The sequence below is a fragment of the Juglans regia genome, chromosome 11 (genome assembly GCF_001411555.2).
Source record: "Juglans regia cultivar Chandler chromosome 11, Walnut 2.0, whole genome shotgun sequence".
Classification (NCBI taxonomy): Eukaryota; Viridiplantae; Streptophyta; class Magnoliopsida; order Fagales; family Juglandaceae; genus Juglans; species Juglans regia.
Genome location: NC_049911.1, coordinates 23,913,041 through 23,931,966, shown reverse-complemented (window position 1 = coordinate 23,931,966; position 18,926 = coordinate 23,913,041). Strand labels below are relative to the sequence as shown.

The window sequence follows — 18,926 nt, the reverse complement described above, 5'->3', positions numbered from 1 at the left end:
GTGGGAATTGGAGCAATTTCTCCGACAATGCTTAGCATTTGAAAAAAGGAAAGTTGAGCAGAGCTCACCTTTTTAATGAATGGAGTTAAATTCGCAAGAGAAATTACAAGACCGTCTTGAAAGTGAAAATTCTAGCAAAACTCAATCAAATCCCCTTCGAACTGAATGACCTGATTGTGAGGATAAATAATTTGAGGGCAATGTCTCAGATCATCCTATAAGTGACCATGAATCATAGCCATAATATGAGGCCGAAAACTTGAACATAGCTATTCTTTCATGCTATTAAAAGTTTTAGGATCTTCACCAATGTGCTCGAATTTTTGTGAAATATAGTGTTGCTTGCTTGATATTTCTTAATACATTGTCTTGCACCAATGAGACTATATCCACATTAAGGTGTTGGATTTGTGGGTGAATAATTTTTTTTTTAAAATGCTGCTGCCAGACCTTGAAAAATTCCTCAATTTTAAAACAGAAGTGTGAAATGCAACCTATCGGTGCTCAATGCGGCTCGGGGTTAATGGAGGTCACCAACATTTGGTTATGAGAGAGGAGGGGGTCACACAAGAGAGGTGGAGGGTAGGGGGCTTTGGTGGAAGAGGGGAAGGGAAATGGTTACTGGTGGTTATCAGCTGTATGCTTGGATATTAAATGTGAAATGGAAAAGCTATGTGGCAAATACCCATTATTTGAGGGATATCAGACCAACCGGTGGAAAGATTTTCTCTATGAACAAATTGGCATACTTTATATTGCAATTGCTTCGGACACGAATTTGAGGGGACTTTAATCCTAAGATTTAGCACTTGAGAACTTCATGATTGTCAATTTCTCAGTTATACAGTCATGAATGCTTTTTATAATGCAAAAAGGTTACGAAAATAATTATTGTTTTATATCAATTTAGGAATGCATGACATCATATTTTAAATAGTAAAATATGACAAATTAGCTTTGATAAATTACAAATAAATTTGAATGAAGATTTTAATTAAAGATTTTAATCCCATTTTACTTCCTTAAATTTGGTGTTTGTTTCCCAAACCAGGCCGCTAACCTGGTTGGTTTCCTTCACAAGGAGATCTATTTCCATTTTCCATAATAGTATTGTTTTTTTTTTCTTTTTCTGATAAATTGGAACAGTTTAATATATTTTCTTAAAGTTGCGGCAAAAAGATTTCACTAGTATGATAAATTTTTCTCATCAATTACTATTTACTATTCTATACACCACACTCTATGAAAAATACTCATACACTCTATAAAAAACATTCTCACATCCTATAAAAAAAACGTTACAAGTGTGCGGTGTGAAAGTGAATAGCGACCGATGCATAGAATTCCTTCACTAGTCTCATCTCTTTTAATTATTATTACTTTTCAAACTCACAAACAAAAAATAATTCAACTTTTTTAAATTTTAAAATAAAAATAATATTTAAATAATATTAATTTTTTATAATTTTTAACTTTCATATCATCTCATCTATATAACCAAATGAGGCCCGAATCTCAATCTTAAGGACTGCCTTTTTCTTTTTTAAGAGATTGCATAAGATTAGCATGTCTACACAAGTCATTTTCTTTACAAGAAAGTTTCAAGTCACCAGTACTATGAATAACTTCTCAGCCATTCTTTTCCATTTTCTATATGTCAATAGTTATAAGTTATATGTAGTATGTGAGATGATGAGTAATAAAGTTCTATTTAGAATCATGAATTTTCTAAACAAAATGGTATATGGTAAGAAATGTTATAGATCTTTTTAGCTATTTTCGTACTTGACTCGATGTGTTTTGTTTGACCCATTTCATTATTCGGATTGGATGAATTGATCTGATACAATACTCTATTTAATATAAAAAGAAAATCATAACAAAAATAGGAAAATATACATATAACGTGTACAATTAATATTTTTAATCTTTTGTACTATCATTCTTATAATTTCTAATTTGATATGAAATTAAATAGATTAAGGATAAATTCATTTGACCTATATATTAAATATGCTTAACCTTTTATTGGGTAGAAGGTGAAGCTTATTTCAAATCCGTAATTTGTGTAAAAAATTAAGGGTAGTGATAAGGTTACTACCCATCTACTATCCACCTACTATCCAAGCACATTTCAATTTTTTTTATTTTATTATTATTTTATTTTAAGTATTTTTTTTACCATCCTTAATCATTAAGTAATAATTAAAAAAATATATAATTTTATTAATATTCACTTTCTTAATTATTAAGTAAAATAAAAAACTAAAACAAATCAAATATAATTTAAGTAGTAAATGAGTAGTAATAAGATAGTAACCCTATCATTATTCAAAAATTAAAACAAAAAATGATACTGGTTCAGACATTTCATTAGTCAAAGAATTAGTACCATTATATTCATCCATTATAATTTTTTTAAATTTTTATAAAAAATATAAAAAATAATTCAAATTTTCTAATTATAAAATAATAATATTATTATTATTTAGAAAATTTTGTAATTTTGTAATTATAAAAGAAAATAATATTTTTCTTTATCATTTTTGTTTGGGACAACCTAAACGGCACAGTTGCACACTAGGTTTAGGTTTATCGAAGGCGCTCCCTCCAATTGTACGAAAATCAAAGCAGTCCCTCACAGACTGACTACTTGTTATCTCCATTGGCATGCTTATGCCAGGTGCCGTCAAGAAACATATTTCAGTTGCCAATAAATAGTTTTTTTGTTTCTAATTTTATTTCTGTATGGAGAGCTGTAGCGCCCCCCGCAGATTCGAAGCGCATGGAGAATAGTTCGGAGGCCTGGCTTCTCTGAAGGATTAATCAAACTATCAAGGGAACCCGATTGAAGGTGATTGATGAAAACTTGGTGAGTCGATAATGTTTGTTTATCTCTGTTCGAGACATCTATTACTAGGCAAACACAGGAGGACCAATTTGTGTTTTCTTCTGAAAAATGGTTTCTTTATTGGCAAATCATTTGCTTCAGTCGGTTTATCTGAATCTAATGAAAAACTAGAAGAAAAAAAGCATTCTTTTGCGGTGTCTTACTTCATAAACTATTGTGGGTTGTCCACAAAATCTGCTATTCTAGCATCCCAGAGGGTACGATTTCAAACTCCGGAGAAACCAGACTCAGTGCTTAATCTCCTCAAAGAGAATGGGTTCACCAATACCCAAATCTCCCGGCTTGTCAGGATAGAACCGCAGCTGCTTTTATCTAATCCTGAGAAGACCCTTTTGCCCAAGATTGAGTTTTTCCGTTCTATGGGGGCTTCAAGCTCCGACCGCTCTAGGATCCTCTCTTCAAACCCTACTCTGTTAAGAAGGAGCTTGGAGAAACATCTTATACCCTGTTATGATTTCCTCAAGAGTGTACTTATTCTTGACGAGAAAGTTGTTACCGTTTTCAAGCGCTCACCATGGGTTGTTTGTATACATAATATGGTTCCCAATATAGCACTTTTGAGACAAGTTGGAGTGCCTCAATCAACAATCTCTTTCTTGGTAACTAATTTTCCTTCTACAGCGTTTGTTAAGCATACTAGGTTTGTTGAGGCTATCCACGAGGTGAAGGAAATGGGATATGATCCCTCCAAAACGGTTTTCGTTCATGCAATCCAAGTGTTATTGAGGATGAGTGGACCAAAGTTGGAATCGAAGTTGGAGCTTTATAAGAGATGGGGTTGGTCAAAAGACGTTGCTCTCTTAGCCTTTAAAAGGCATCCAAATTGTATGCTTTTATCAGACAAGAAGATCACAAAAGCAATGGACTTCTTTGTGAACAAAATGGGGAGTTCATTAACAGACATTGCTAGAAATCCTACAGTTCTATTTTTCAGCTTGGAGAAGAGGATTATACCTAGATGTTCAGTTATTCAGATTTTGATAGCCAAGGGTTTGGTTAAGAATGATATGTCCCTGTCGACTTTCATACTACCTGGCGAGAGGTGCTTCCTGGATAAGTTTGTGATCAAATTTCAAGATCGTGTTCCTGAACTGCTGAATGTGTATATGGAAAAGACGGATCTTTTGGATGTTAAAATTCAGTCTTAGAAGGTATGTGGGGTGGGAAACTTGTAAAATCTTGACTTCAAATTTGATGCATGTCATAGTTGCCAGCTTTTGTGTTTCCAATTTAGTAGGGTGTTGTCTGGCCTTAAAGAAAGTTATTGGGTATGCATTTTGCACTAGTTGGATAGGGATGCGATATCTTATGACAAAAACTCAGAGTATTGTGCTGTGACATAGTTTGTCGATTCCAAATGAAGTTCCCGACTGATTTTTATGGCATAGAGCCTTTTTTTCTGAAGTGTCATGGAGTATCTTAGTTTAACCCCAGCATGATTGTATTATAAAAATCTCTATTTCTGAAGTCATTGTTTGGTTAGTGAGGTGATCTGTGATCTCAATTCTACTTCCACTCTTTTTTTTTTTCTTTTTAACTTATCAAAATTCTACATATTTTATCGTAATTGATCTTTTTTGTTTTATTTATTTAAATTGGTGATGCATCCTCACAAGAATAACATAAGTATTCAGTTTTTTGAGATTAAAATTATACAAACATTAGTTTTCACAAAACATTACACAATTATGTTTTAAAATGAATGATATTTTTGTAAAATACCTTATAAAATTACCATCACTTTATAAAAATACCATCACTTTAAAGCATGTGTTGTGAAATATATTATAAAATGTATTGTGTGTATATTATTATTTGCTTGCAATTGCTTCGGACATAAATTTGTGGGGACTAATCCTAAGATTTGTGAGAACTTCATGATTGTCAATTTGTAGTAATGCAAAAAGGTTATGAAAATAATTATTTTTTTATATCAATTTAGGAATACATGACATCATATTTAAAATAGTAAAATATGACAAATTAGTTTTGATAAATTACAAATAAATTTGAAATGAAGATTTTAATCCCTTTTAACTTCCTTTCACAAGAAGATCTATTTCCATAATAGTATTGCTTTTTTTTTTTCCTGGTCAATAGAAACAGTTTAGTATATTTTCTTAAAGTTGCGGCAAAAAAGTTTCACTAGCATCAGATTGAGGTCTGATTTGTTATTACAAACTATCTCATCTCATTTAATTATTACAATTTTTTCAAACTCTCAAACAAAAAATAATTTAACTTTTTAAAATTTTAAAATAAAATTAATATTTTATGAAATTTTTAACTTTCATTTCATCTCATCTCATCTATGTAACCAAACAAGGCTTAAATCTCAATCTTTAAGGTCTGCCTTTTTCTTTTTAAAGGGATTGCATAAGATTAGCATGCTAAGGTTAGGTTTGGATAGTGAGTTGAGATGAGATAAAGTTGAAAATTGAATAAAATATTATTAGAATATTATTTTTTAATATTATTATTATTTTATAATTTAAAAAAGTTGAATTATTTACTATAACTTATATGAAAATTTAGAAAAAATATAATAATGAGATGAGATGAAATTGATTAAGATTTAACTCTAAATCCAAATCGAGCCATTTTCTTTACAAGAAAGTTTCAAGTCACTAACTATATTTGGAATCACGAATTTTCTAAACAAGAATGGTATATGGTAAGAAATGATATAGATCTTTTTAATTATTTTCCTACTTGACTCGACGTGTTTCGTTTGACCTATTTCATCATTCAAATTGGATGGATTGATCCAATACAATACACTCTGTTTAATATAAAAAGAAAATCATAACAAAAATAGGAAAATAGACACATAAGGTGTACAATTAATATTTTTAATCTTTTGTAATATCATTCTTATAATTTGATATGAAATTAAATAGATTAAGGATAAATTCATTTGACCTAAATATTAAATATGCTTGACCTTTTATTGGGTACAACTACAAGCTGAAGCTTCTATCAAATCCGTAATTCGTGTAAAAAATTAAAACAAAAAACGGTACACGTTCGGGAATTTCATTAGTCAAAGAGTTAGAAATGTCTCACTTAATTATCATAATTTTTATATAAAATATATTAAATAATTTAATTTTTAATTTTAATTTTAAAATAATAGTAATATTCTATTTAATTTTCATAGAAGCCATCCTCTAATCCTTTCCGTTAGTGACAACCTAAATGGCAGTGGCACACTAGGTTTATGTTTATCAAAGGCGCGCTCCCCCTCCAATTGTACGATAATCAAAGCAGTCTGGTGCCGTCAAGAAACATAGTTCAGTTGCCATTAAATAGTTTTTTTTTTTTTTTTAAATTTTATTTCTGTATGGAGCTCTAGCGCCCCCCGCAGATTCAAAGCGCATGGAGAATAGTTCAGAGGCCTGGCTTCTCTGAAGGATTAATCAAACTATCAAGGGAACCCGATTGATGAAAACTTGGTGAGTCGATAATGTTGGGTTATCTCTGTTCAAGAAATCTATTACTATGCAAACACAGGAGGACCAATTTGGGTTTTCTTCTGAAAAATGGTTTCTTTATTCGCAAATCATTTGCTTCAGTCGGTTTATCTGAATCTAATGAAAAACTAGAAGAAAAAAAGCATTCTTTTGCGGTGTCTTACTTCATAAACTATTGTGGGTTGTCCACAAAATCTGCTATTCTAGCATCCCAGAGGGTACGATTTCGAACTCCGGAGAAACCAGACTCAGTGCTTAATCTCCTCAAAGAGAATGGGTTCACCAATACCCAAATCTCCCCGGCTTGTCAGGATAGAACCGCAGCTGCTTTTATCTAATCCTGAGAAGACCCTTTTGCCCAAGATTGAGTTTTTCCGTTCTATGGGAGCTTCGAGCTCTGACCTCTCTAGGATCCTCTCTTCAAACCCTGCTCTGTTAACAAGGAGCTTGGAGAAATATCTTATACCCTGTTATGATTTCCTCAAGAGTGTACTTATTCTTGACGAGAAAGTTGTTACCGTTTTCAAGCGCTCACCATGGGTTGTTAGTATACATAATATGGTTCCCAATATAGCACTTTAGAGACAAGTCGGAGTGCCTCAATCCACAATCTCTTTCTTGGTAACTAATTTTCCTTCTACAGCGTTTGTTAAGCATACTAGGTTCGTTGAGGCTATCCACGAGGTGAACGAAATGGGATATGATCCCTCCAAAACGGTTTTCGTTCATGCAATCCACGTGTTATTGAGGATGAGTAGACCAAAGTTGGAATCGAAGTTGGAGCTTTATAAAAGATGGGGCTGGTCAAAAGACTTTGCTCTCTTAGCCTTTAAAAGGCATCCAAATTGTATGCTTTTATCAGATAAGAAGATCACAAAAGCAATGGACTTCCTTGTGAACAAAATGGGGGGTTCATCAACAGACATTGCTAGAAATCCTACAGTTCTATTTTTCAGCTTGGAGAAGAGGATTATACCTAGATGTTCAGTTATTCAGATTTTGATAGCCAAGGGTTTGGTTAAGAATGATTTGTCCCTGGCGACTTTCATACTACCTGGCGAGAGGTTCTTCCTGGATAAGTTTGTGATCAAATTTCAAGATGGTGTTCCTGAACTGCGGAATGTGTATACGGAAAAGACGGATCTTTTGGATGTTAAAATTCAGTCTTAGAAGGTATGTGGGGTGGGAAACTTGAAAAATCTTGACTTCAGATTTGATGCATGTTATAGTTACCAGTTTTTGTGTTTCCAATTTAGTAGGGTGTTGTCTGACCATAAAGATAAGTTATTGGGTTTGCATTTTGCACCAGTTGGATAGGGATGCGATATCTTATGACAAAAACTCAAGAGTATTGTGCTGTGACATAGTTTGTCGATTCCAAATGAAGTTCCTTTTTCCTCCGACTGATTTTTATGGCATTTGTTTTTGCATAGAGCCATTTTTTTTTTAAGTGTCGTGGAGTATCTTAACTTAACCCCAGCATGATTGTATTATAAATATATCTATTTCTCAAGTCATTATTTGGTTAGTGAGGTCATCTGTGATCTCAGATCTCCTCAGACTACTTCACTACAATTCACTACTTTTAAGCTACTATTCATTATTTTTTCACTACTATTCACAGATCATCTAAAATCACCTCAACATCCAAATGTAACTATTATGTTGTTGGTTCTGTGCATTCAAGGAACAAGACGCTGTACCCAGTGAATTTGTTATCTTGTTGACATATGTTAGGTCTATTATTACATTTTATTTAAGTGGAATCTTTGTTGGAGAACTTGGAATTCTCTTAACAAGCTCATCCTTGAAGCAGATGAGAGAATAGGTAGCGATACTGAATTCAAAACTTTGTGTATATGGTTCATGTACCATTTTAACAAAAGCAAGATACATATTCAACCTCTCCACTGGGGCATAACTGTAAACTTATTTGCCATCTATCTTATATTAGCTTACATACAAAACGACCATCAATTTGACTTGCCATGCTGCCACTGAGTTTCCAGCCAAAGATGATTCCATGTTAATAAACATATCACTAAGTATATAACTGAAGTTATTTACTGGTGCCAATTGAAGCAAAAGAGGATGATTTTCGGTACAACAGCGCCTTGAGAGATTCAGGATCTGCTACTGGGGCACTGCAAGTAAAGTCTTGGCACACGAGAGCAACCACTTTATCTGCAACAAAATTATTCTTTGCCATGAGGGCAATATTGCTGTTGTGTTCCTCCCAAAATTCCTTCTCCTTCATGTTGGAGGGGTCTATGTGAATAACCTGTTATTAAATTGCACCATTAGGATCATGACGTGGCTTGGTAAAATAGGAGATAGAATGGGGATATAGACTTAAGAAAATAGAATTTTATCGCTCACAGTTTTATTGGGATCATATGATGTGTGAGCTGCAACTAGCATGTTTTCAAACTCGACAGAATGCTTATGGCCAACCAAGACAACTTGCTTTCGAGAGGGAACAGTGACCATGTCCGCTGCACAACACATCAGAGGGACTGCCATAGCCATATCTTTCAGTCTCGCCTCAAAGACTGCCTGTATCAGCCAAACAATAAGTCAATAAGCAAAGGGAAAGAACAATTTTAAGGCTAAACTTGTCAAAAAACTTGATCTGTCGATAAAGGCAACAGCTTACCAGTAGATGTTCAGCGTTCTGCCTGTAACAATCAGTCCTAGTACCTGCAACCAAGGAGCACAATCTTACAAGATTAATTGCAGAAACTGAGTTCCCAGAGGGCTCAGCCCCATCATTATCTTCCTTCACACGTAGGAGAACAGAAGGGTCTTCCCCTGGGGTATTGAAATAGCCTCCTCCCTCTCTATCAAGAAATAATTTGTCCTGGCCAAAAAAAAATTAAAAATAAACCAGAGTCAAGCCCACGGAATGGAAATGGTGCAACTTGAACCCGAAAAAGAACTCTGTTGGAAATCAGTTCTTGCCTGGGTGTCTTGCAGTTCAATTGCCCAAAGTAGCCATTCAATCCCACCACCAAATTCAAAAAGATCCAGCAATCCCGAAATTAGAAAAGCATAATCATCCAAGAATCCAGGCGCTTTAGATGGGCCATTCCTAAAGCTGTGTTGTAGCCTGTGCGTTTGCTCATTGTAGAGTTGCCTCCTGATAAAAGATGCTGCCTTCTCAGCAACATCCATGTACTCCTGGAGCTGGAATTACAGAACTGGATTGGCATAAAAATCTAAAAGAGATGACTACACCAATCAAGACAATAACTAGTTTGGAGTGACATAACTTATCAATAGTAAACAACAGAATCAAGAAAATAGAAATAACACTAGACAAAATAGGATACCACAAATCATGATGCCACCCGCAGGAGTTCTAAATTATACAACTTCTGAGACTTTTCTCCCCTGTAAATAAATCTGAACCGGTAAATCTTACTTCTATGTACTAGATGCCTGTTAACGAAGATTATATACTTATTCTTACTATATATAGATGCTAATAGTTATTCTTACTGTATATACTCAATAGTTATTCTTACCATGTATAGATGCTAATAGTTAGGAGCTGTTACCATGTATAGTTTTTACCATGTAAAGAATGGCACATTGCCTGCTCAATGCCTGCTCAATGAGAATGAGGCTGCGCACATAGCAGACCAGTTTTTCCCAAAGTTTTCTCGATTTTGACAATGCCACCACGAGTAGCAGTCACAAAGTTATTGGGAATGTTTAAGAAGGCCTGAGCCTAACCATGAAGGGGCTTTTGTAGTCTTAAGGCACAAGGCAAGGCATAGCAAGTACATATCTCATGTAAGTCCTAACAATCACAAAAAGAAAAACCATATTAAACGTTTAATGTACTTTCCAGAAAACATAATGATTAGATGCAAAAAGCTCCCAGAAAACTGCCCTTTGTTTGCCGAATTCAAGAGTCTGGCCCCACTGGCTAAAATGAGACAAAGTTCAACAGAAAAAGAAACTCTTCATTCACAGCCAATATTATGCTAAAATTCCATGGTTAATTCAATCATACTATTGAATTCCAACGCTCAGAAACTCTATAAGTACCTGATATAAAGTGGAAACTATTCAAATCAAATGAGCAAAATTTATCAACAGGCATGAGTACTACTAGAGCACGTTCCTCCAAATAATTAAAGTATTTTATAAGGAAGTGTCCCTAAAGTTAAGCCAAGGTAGCAAAATCTTACATCACAGCCAACAACAGGGAAGTAGAATTTGGTCCCCTCCTCCTCACCCTTCAGAATTTTAGAAGCCCTTGCAAATGATGATATTGCCAGTCCATTCCATGATACAATTACCTAGCAAGTACCTGAGTTGTTAAAAGAGTGCATGATAATAATTAAATTAAAAAGATTTCTAAAAGCAGTGGATCATTTCCTTGACAGAATAAGTCATTGTTTTCACAGATAATACCTTATCATCCAAATGTGGTCTTGGTCGACTTGATCTTACTTCAAAAAGCTTTCGCCTACATTCACCCAAAATATCAAGATATTTATCAACGGGCATGCCAACTTTTGATGCCATTTCAGATGAGTTTTGTCTCTCAATGAGCACATTCTTTCCCTTGAATTCATGATGAGGATCACTCATTCTAGAAAGGTCACAGTTACCCGAAGGCTTTACATGGTAATGGTTCTTGAAAATAGTTGCATGCTCTCCAAGTATGTCATCAACCTAAACACAGCCAAAAAAATAGTATCGAAACTGAGAGAATAACCACTAATCTCATAACAACAAAAAAAAAAAGAACAATAAATTCACAGATTTATATAACCTTGAGATTTAGAAATTTCAGACAAAATTTGGCAAAAATTCAAATAGAGCTTGACATTCTTTTCTAAAATACCATTGACTCCATATTGCATCTATATTGAACATAAGATATATAGACTCAGGAAAGTGCATAAGCAACCACCAAAATATGTTTTTTTTTTTTTTTTTTAATTTAGGCAACCACCAAAATATTAGAATAGAAGTTTGGACATCTGTTAATTTTTCTACCGTCATGCTGTTATATAGAGATATACAACCAATACAAAGTAACAAACGAAGAACACAAACAAAAAATGATCAGTAATGCACCTAAATGCTACATTGGAAAGCAGTTATTTCATTTACAGCCTTTTAAGCGGGGAGAACAGAGGACAGACAAAAAAATGTATTAGATGGAGTCCATATTCTCATTAAATACATTATAGATGTAATCAAGGAAATGATAGCAGTCTAGAAGGCTGTCTTGGAAAAATTTATAGAGCGCAGTATATGTCATGCACAAGAATTTATATATCCTATATCTTGGCATTTGAGATAAAGTTGCAACTTGCTTTATACTAAGATGATGAGGGTTTTTCTATGGGCTTCTTGCAAACATGCTGGGAAATAGTGAAGGAGGATCTAATGAAGGTGTTACAGGAATTGTTATCGGCTGGAAAATTTGAGGAAAACCTTAATGCTACTTTTATTGCATTGATACCTAAGAAGGTTGGGTCATCAGAAGTAAAAGAGTTTCGACCCATTAGCCTGGTGAATGGGGTATACAAAATAATCTCCAAGGTGCTTGCAAATCGCCTAGGGGAGGTATTGGGGAGATTGTTACAAAACATCAAAATGCATTTGTAAGGGGTAGACAAATCCTAGATGCAGTTCTTATCACCAATGAATGTCTGGACAGTAGACTAAAACCTAGCACTACAGGGATCTTTTGCAAGTTGGATATGGAGAAAGTCTATGACCATGTTAACTGGGAATTCTTTTTTTTTTTATTTTTTATGTCGGAGAGCTCTCCAAAGAGTAAACCCCGGTTTCATGCACCGCACCCTCGAAAGTTTCCCTACACAAAACTGGTTAAATCGCTGGCTTTTCACCAGGGGGTGTGGCCCCTAGAGATTGTTTGCACCCAAGGCCTATGACCATGTTAACTGGGACTTTTTACTATACCTACTTGGGAGGAACAACAAAATTTTCAGTTTTGATAAACGGCAATCCAGTTGGTTTTTTTAACAGCACCCGAGGCTTAAGACGAGGACCCGTTGTCTCCTCTTCTCTCTGTCCTTGTCATGGAGGCGATTAGCAGAATGATTTCGGCACTAGTTATTAATGGCTTTATGGCAGGTTTCCTGATTGGTGGCCCCAATAGGGATACTATTGATATTTCTCATTTGTTGTTCGCAAATGATACATTGATCTTTTGTGAGGCAGACCAAAATTAGGTTCGGGCACTGAAGGCCCTCCTATTCTGTTTTGAAGCAGCGTCCGGTTTGAAAGTGAATTTTGACAAATCAGAAATGGTGCCAGTTGGAAGTGTTAACAACATAAAGCAGTTGGCTAACACGTTGGGATGTAAGGTTGCCTCTCTCCCCATGGAATACCTTGGCCTCCCGTTGGGGGCTGCCTCAAGAGCTATTTCAATATCGGACACAATGATTGAGAAGATAGAGCGAAGATTGGCAGGCTGGAAAAGACTGTATCTGTTGCCGAAAGGTGGCAGAATTACCTTAATTAAGAGTACGTTGTCTAATTTACCTACTCACTTCTTGTCTCTATTCCCTATTCCTACAAGTGTGGCGTCTTGGATTGAATAACTTTAGCATGATTTCTTGTGGAGTCGAGTGGGAGAGGAATTCAAATTACATCGAGTCAGTTGGGACAATGTATGCTCCTCAATCTCTTATAGTGAGTCGGGTATTAGAAATATGAGTTATTTAATTAGAGAGTATTTCATTGGTCCTATCATCAGTGCAAGAAATCTGTTGTCTTTTTCTACGCAAAACTTGGGGGATTTCGTTAGGATCTATTGATTCAAAATCCATTTACAGTAGATTTGTTTGAATAGGATTTTCTGTAGAAGAGTGTACAAATAGTTCTCTCTTGAATATCATAATTTGCAATTGCTCTTTGTTGAGCATATCTTTCCCTCCTTTTACGGCATATCTAGTCTTTTCTTTCATGTGGTTGCACAGTGTAGGGAATTTTTTTCCTGATTGTTTCTCAAGACCTTTGAATTTATTTTCAGTGGCTGATCTCATGGAGATATCGGGGGAACAAGTCCAATGGAACATTAATTTCAGTAGGGTGGCCCAAGATGGCAGTGGGTAGCTTTGAGGATTTTTTCAGCCTACTGTATTCCATAAAACCGAGCAACCAACGAGCTGATGTGTTGTGGTTGATACCTGCAGGTAAAGGCAAATTCTCGGTTCACTATTTCTATAAGTCTCTCACACACTCGCCGAATAATTAGTTTCCATGGAGAAGGATTTGGTGACATAAAGGCCCCTCTTAAAGCGGCATTTTTCATATGGACAACTTCCCTGGGTAAGATCCTGACAACATTTAACTTGAGAAAACGCAAGATGACTATAGTGGATAGGTGCTACATATGTAAGAAAGCCAGGGAGATGGTGGATCATCTATTACTACACTGTGAGACTGCTAGAGTGTTATAGAATGAAGTGTTTAGCAGATTAGAGGTAGCTTGGGTTATGCCCGCTACAATGGCTGCACTATTGGCAAGTTGGACAAATTTGAGAGGCATTCAACAAATCAAAGTTGTGGAAGATGATCCCGATATGTATTTTGTGTATCTATGGCAGGACTGCAATGAAAAGACGTTCAAAGACAAGGAGCGCACAATAGAGGAATTAAGAGCTTTGTTTACTAGAACTCTATGTACATGGGCCACAACTATAGACTTTAATGACCTCAACTTTCATGTCTTTCTTGTCTCTATTGCTTCAACATAGATAAGGCATACCTTTGTATATCATCTTGTGTACTTGGGCAATGCCTATCATTATTCAATAAAATTGTTTACTTATAAAAAAAAAATGAGGGTGCAAAACAAACCTCTTGGCTGGTCCATATGTAGAAGGCTCCTTCCTTTTTTCTAGCATCACCTTCATATTCGGCACTGTCAGCATCCTCTGCTGAAAAAATCTCACCTTCTTGCCCGATCATGTCTCTCCTCAAATAATCAAGAATATCCCGAGCCACAAATGAAAAGTAGTATTCTTTGGTGATAGAAAACGCATCTGAATAAACATTAGCAAGCTGCCCTTGGTCGTACAGCATTTTTTCGAAGTGGGGAACTGCAAGAAAACACTTCTCAACAACTCCATCACAACAACCCAGAAAGAGGAGAGAGGACAGGGGTCTTTCATTACAACAAAAATCAATTTATTATCAATTTATCCAACAAAAAATGAGTTGACATAATGGCATGGACTTTCATGAGTTTTTAGTTTCTAATGCTCCTACATAATTAGGGCATATTCTGATTTGAAATTGACAGATGTTTGAATGAATAAATACTTATTTTACTTATCAAAAAACAAAAAAATGAGTTGACATAGAATCACAAAGAAATAAACAGACAACACAATCTTTCTAGCAAACAATACAGTATATGGCCTATCAATTGGTAAAAAATAGCTCTAAAGAAACACTGACCATGCCAGCACTCGTCCACACTATATCTGTGAAAGCCACCTCCAACATGATCATGGATGCCCCCCCTTGCCATGCATTGCAAGCTGAAGAAAACTTTTTTTAAAGCTTCATTTGCTTCATGCAACTTCCCAGTTTCCTCCAATTTTTTGGACCAATAAAGCATCAACTGAATTTCAACTGGTCTGGGAAACTTTGGGGCAGATCCAAAACCACCAAACTTCGAATCATAGCTTGCGGAAAGCTATTATAGAAATGAAATAAGAGACATGTTTCAACGAAATAAGTATCAATCCAGGAAAAAAGAAACATAAAAGTAACACCAATGCTAAGGTCAAATAATCTGAGAAGGTAAAATCTCATAAATATGTTTTCTGAGAGAGAAAAGGAAAAGTTGCACTTTACGCTCAATCTACTACACCTTTTGCAATATGACCACTAAACTATCAAAGTTGTAATTTTATCACCCACTTTGCAATTTTTCTCCTCCTTTAAGATGGAAGTGCTGCAATCGTCTCACATCACATATTTTTTGTCCATCTAACAGTTAGATTTTAATGATGGGTTAAATTGCAACCTATGCTTCAAATTGGAGGCAATTTGCCCCCTTCTTTAAAAATCCAACTATTAAGACTCACGTCACGTATTTCTCATCCATCTAGTAACGAGGGAGTATATGGTCACTTATATTTCAAATTTCCCCCCGGGGGGGTGGGAATAAAAACTTTGATAGTTTGATGGTCAAATTGCAAAAAGAGTGGTAACTTGATGGGGGTAAAGTGTAATTCTACCAAAAAAAAATCATCAATATGTTTACAAAACATTCCCTTTTGAGCATATATTTTAGAGAGAGTAACGAGCAGGCTTATTCTTCATCACTGCTGTTTTGTTTTCCAGAACTAGCAGGATGGTTGGATGCAGAAAGACATTTTTTACCAACTTTGAAAACTCATAAAGTATAGTGTGCCTGCGCCTGTAATCAACACCTTAAGACAGACAACAAACTCACAGTAAAATAAAAGCCCTGCTCTACCAACCCAATTAATTAACACCTCGGTCATAGAATAAACAAAAAGAAGTATCTCATTCTGAGTAAATCTTACTTGATCTGCACACAAACGGAGCGCATTTTGTGGTAGCCCATCAGGCAATTTTTTAGGACTTGCATTAGCTGATAATGCTTCTGCCAGTTGCTCAATAGCAAAGGCTCCACTCTTAACAAGAATATCCCTCTTGACATCCCAAGCATCCTTCACCTTTCTGAAACAGCACATTAAAATGATAAAGTGATAACGTGAAGTGCAAAAGAAAAAAACACATTTACTTTTTTAAGAGCAAAATTTTCTCGTTGTTGCAATAAAGAATGTTACTAAATGGAACTCAAAATAATAAATTATCCGCCACCAGCACCACAAAAGGCATGGAGAGTGAGAAGATGACAAATCTTGAGGGTTGTTGTATTCTCACCTAAGTATGGTCTTAAATCCTGGTCTCCCGTACTTGTCATTTGGTGGAAAGTAAGTTCCGCCCATTAATGGTTTCAAATCAGGTGAAAGAAAGACACTAAGTGGCCAACCTCCACCACCGTACAGAGCCTGAACGTAAGTCATGTATACCTGGAAAGTGAAACAATTCTTTCAGCCTAAAACTATAAATAAAATTCATAAAAGACATCAATAAGATACATCCACCCAAAAATCCAAGAGCAACAATGAAAGTAAAAACTGCATGAGAATGTGATTCAGCCGCTGTTTTTTCTATACTTCTATGACACTTGAATATAATCCCAACCCAATCTTACCCTGGCCTTGGGTACGCCAGACTAGTGAAAAATTATTGAACAAGAAAGAATATCAGGTAGAGAACGAAAAATAGTAAAGAATGATTAATGGACAATAATGAAGATATCTTCACCGAAAAATGCAGTGATAAGATCACTCATTCACCTTATCAACATCAGGTCGCTCTTCCCGATCTACCTGTTGCACTGAAATTTAAGACTCGCAGGAGGAAGAAAAACATGACAATACTTCAAAAGTGATATTGTAATGAAATATTCGAACTTACAAAATTGACCAATTCAGAAATGAAATCCTTAGGATCAAAGCAAGTAAGAAAAGAAACATGCAATTGCTGTGAAATTAAATCTCATCACACCTTAATACTGACAAACCAATCATTCAACAATTTGGCAACCCCTTCATCTTCAAAAGATTCCACCTCCATAACATGACACCTTTTGGATTTTTTTGCAAGAAATAATTAGTCCACGGCAATCATTCGACAATATTAGTTAGTAGGTATATAAAACTCCAAAAGTGGGCTAAGATTCTAACCAATGACAAGTGCTATATCCAACTTCGAATGAAAGAGCGTCAGTCGTCATCAACGATCAATTAATAAAATGAATCAAACGTTAGTCCAATCCATCCGATATCACAAGTGAATAGAGCACGGTTATCACTAATAAAGAAGATAATTTACTTGACAAGAAGATGGGAACTTCTCTCTTTCGCGCTTCAGCAAAAGCTTCCTCACCCCACGGGTACCAATCAACCTTCACATCATAGTTAGATCGTGTTACAGAACAAAACCACAGCTTCTACGAAATTCAAAAAATTCAAAACAATGCAATCCACTTATCCCCGTTTGGGTGCTGATAAAACAAAGGAAAAGAGATGCAAAAACAATTAACTTATCTCAAACGCTAACGGATTCGAAATTATGGAAAGCCAATCTCAACCAAGCCAAAAAAGAACATCATTAGGCTCAATTAAGCGCAATTCTTATGTAATAAATCTTTTTTCCTTTTCCTCCCTTTGAGCACAAAGCAAAATTAATTAATCAAATTATATAAAGAAAAAAAAAAAGATTAATCCCACATACAGGGTTATGGGCATGCTGGAGAAGATAGGGACTGTGCTCCGCAGCCAGACGATTCGTGTAATTGTGAGAATGCGATTCTGGTGTCAAGGGTCGTTCAGCCATGGCCAGGAACTTGAGGGAGGAAATGGGTCGAGCGAAAATGTACGGGAAAGGCCAAGTAAGTGGGGAAAAGTACGTACAAGCAAAAGGGTATGGAGTAGGAAATGATAGAAATTTAGTTGGGTGGGAAAGAAAGCGATGGATGGAGGGAGAGAGGAGCAGTCTTCTGAGCATAGAACTGTGAAGACGGAAGGAAGAAGAAAGACGAGGCTTTTTTAGTAGGGAACATGCGGTTGTTGTCGGTTTAGGAGGAATTGCGAATTTGCCATAGGGTGAGAAGGTTAAGGATGATTTCAGAAGAGCCATCTGGGGCCTGGTTTTGCTCGACTCTTGGAGAGGCTTGCTTGCTGACAAGTGGCCTCTCCTTCGTCAAGAAACAGTTTAGGACGTCTCTTTTCAGTACGTCCTACGAGAGTATTTCTACACTGAATAACATATGACGAAAATGGAAGATATCTTTGTTTTTTCTTTCGGAAAAAAAAAAAAGAAAAAAAGAAAAAACAAATAACTATATATGGATGATACAATAGGCAGTAGGGCAAGATCACTAGGAACACAAATGGGCAAGCACCACGTGTTTCATGATAGATTACTGGGGTCCATCTAATTGTTTTGCAATCTGAGAGTGAGAGCATAAAATGCCAAAGTACGGACCCTTGGAAAACAAAAATAATAGGCCCTGAATTTACGGTGCCATCCACCATGATCACATAATTTTATTAAAATTGGGATTATTCTAATCTCTTGAGATTGAGAATACAAAATTCACAACAGTCCAATGTTTCACTTGTCACAAGGGAAAACTGAACAAATTCGTAATTCAAGTTCAAAACTGGTGAAACTAGAGTTATGAAAGCAGAGCTCAATTGAATTGAATTTAAATTTAAATCTAACCCAACATCTAAACACACTTTTAAATCATTAAACATCACTCAACTCAAGACCTCTCTACACGTAAAATTCACAATATTTTTCAACTCAATACTTTTTTACACACAAGACTCATAACATTTTTTAACTTTTCATAAATATGTCTAAACTCATCTTAACATCCAAACTTATCTTAGGTGAATCCCACAAAACTCACTTCACCATCTCAA

The 18,926-nt window shown here is 35.5% G+C and overlaps 3 protein-coding genes and 1 pseudogene across 3 annotated transcripts; 3 read left to right on the top strand and 1 right to left on the bottom strand.

The window, feature by feature from the left end:
- Nucleotides 1–2,590: 2,590 nt before the first annotated feature.
- Nucleotides 2,591–4,400, top strand: LOC109008206. The gene has a single exon (XM_018988220.2). The coding sequence runs from the start codon at nt 2,884–2,886 to the stop codon at nt 4,057–4,059; it is 1,176 nt and encodes a 391-aa protein (XP_018843765.1). The 5' UTR covers nt 2,591–2,883; the 3' UTR covers nt 4,060–4,400.
- Nucleotides 4,401–6,195: 1,795 nt separating this feature from the next.
- On the top strand, nt 6,196–8,112 carry LOC109008205 (annotated as a pseudogene).
- Nucleotides 8,113–8,222: 110 nt separating this feature from the next.
- On the bottom strand, nt 8,223–18,215 carry LOC109008244 (spermatogenesis-associated protein 20). Its single transcript, XM_018988261.2, has 15 exons — nt 17,728–18,215; nt 17,326–17,398; nt 17,178–17,199; nt 16,999–17,077; nt 16,788–16,820; nt 16,309–16,457; nt 15,945–16,101; nt 14,845–15,085; nt 14,242–14,483; nt 10,810–11,073; nt 10,584–10,694; nt 9,346–9,570; nt 9,041–9,244; nt 8,764–8,940; nt 8,223–8,665 (listed from the first exon to the last, which is right to left on the bottom strand). The coding sequence occupies exons 1-15, from the start codon at nt 18,130–18,132 to the stop codon at nt 8,444–8,446; spliced, it is 2,604 nt and encodes an 867-aa protein (XP_018843806.2). The 5' UTR covers nt 18,133–18,215; the 3' UTR covers nt 8,223–8,443.
- Nucleotides 12,554–14,128, top strand: LOC118349840. The gene is made up of 2 exons (XM_035695538.1): nt 12,554–12,903; nt 13,412–14,128. Exons 1-2 carry the CDS (start codon nt 12,684–12,686, stop codon nt 13,492–13,494), a joined length of 303 nt encoding a protein of 100 aa, XP_035551431.1. The 5' UTR covers nt 12,554–12,683; the 3' UTR covers nt 13,495–14,128.
- Nucleotides 18,216–18,926: the final 711 nt, after the last annotated feature.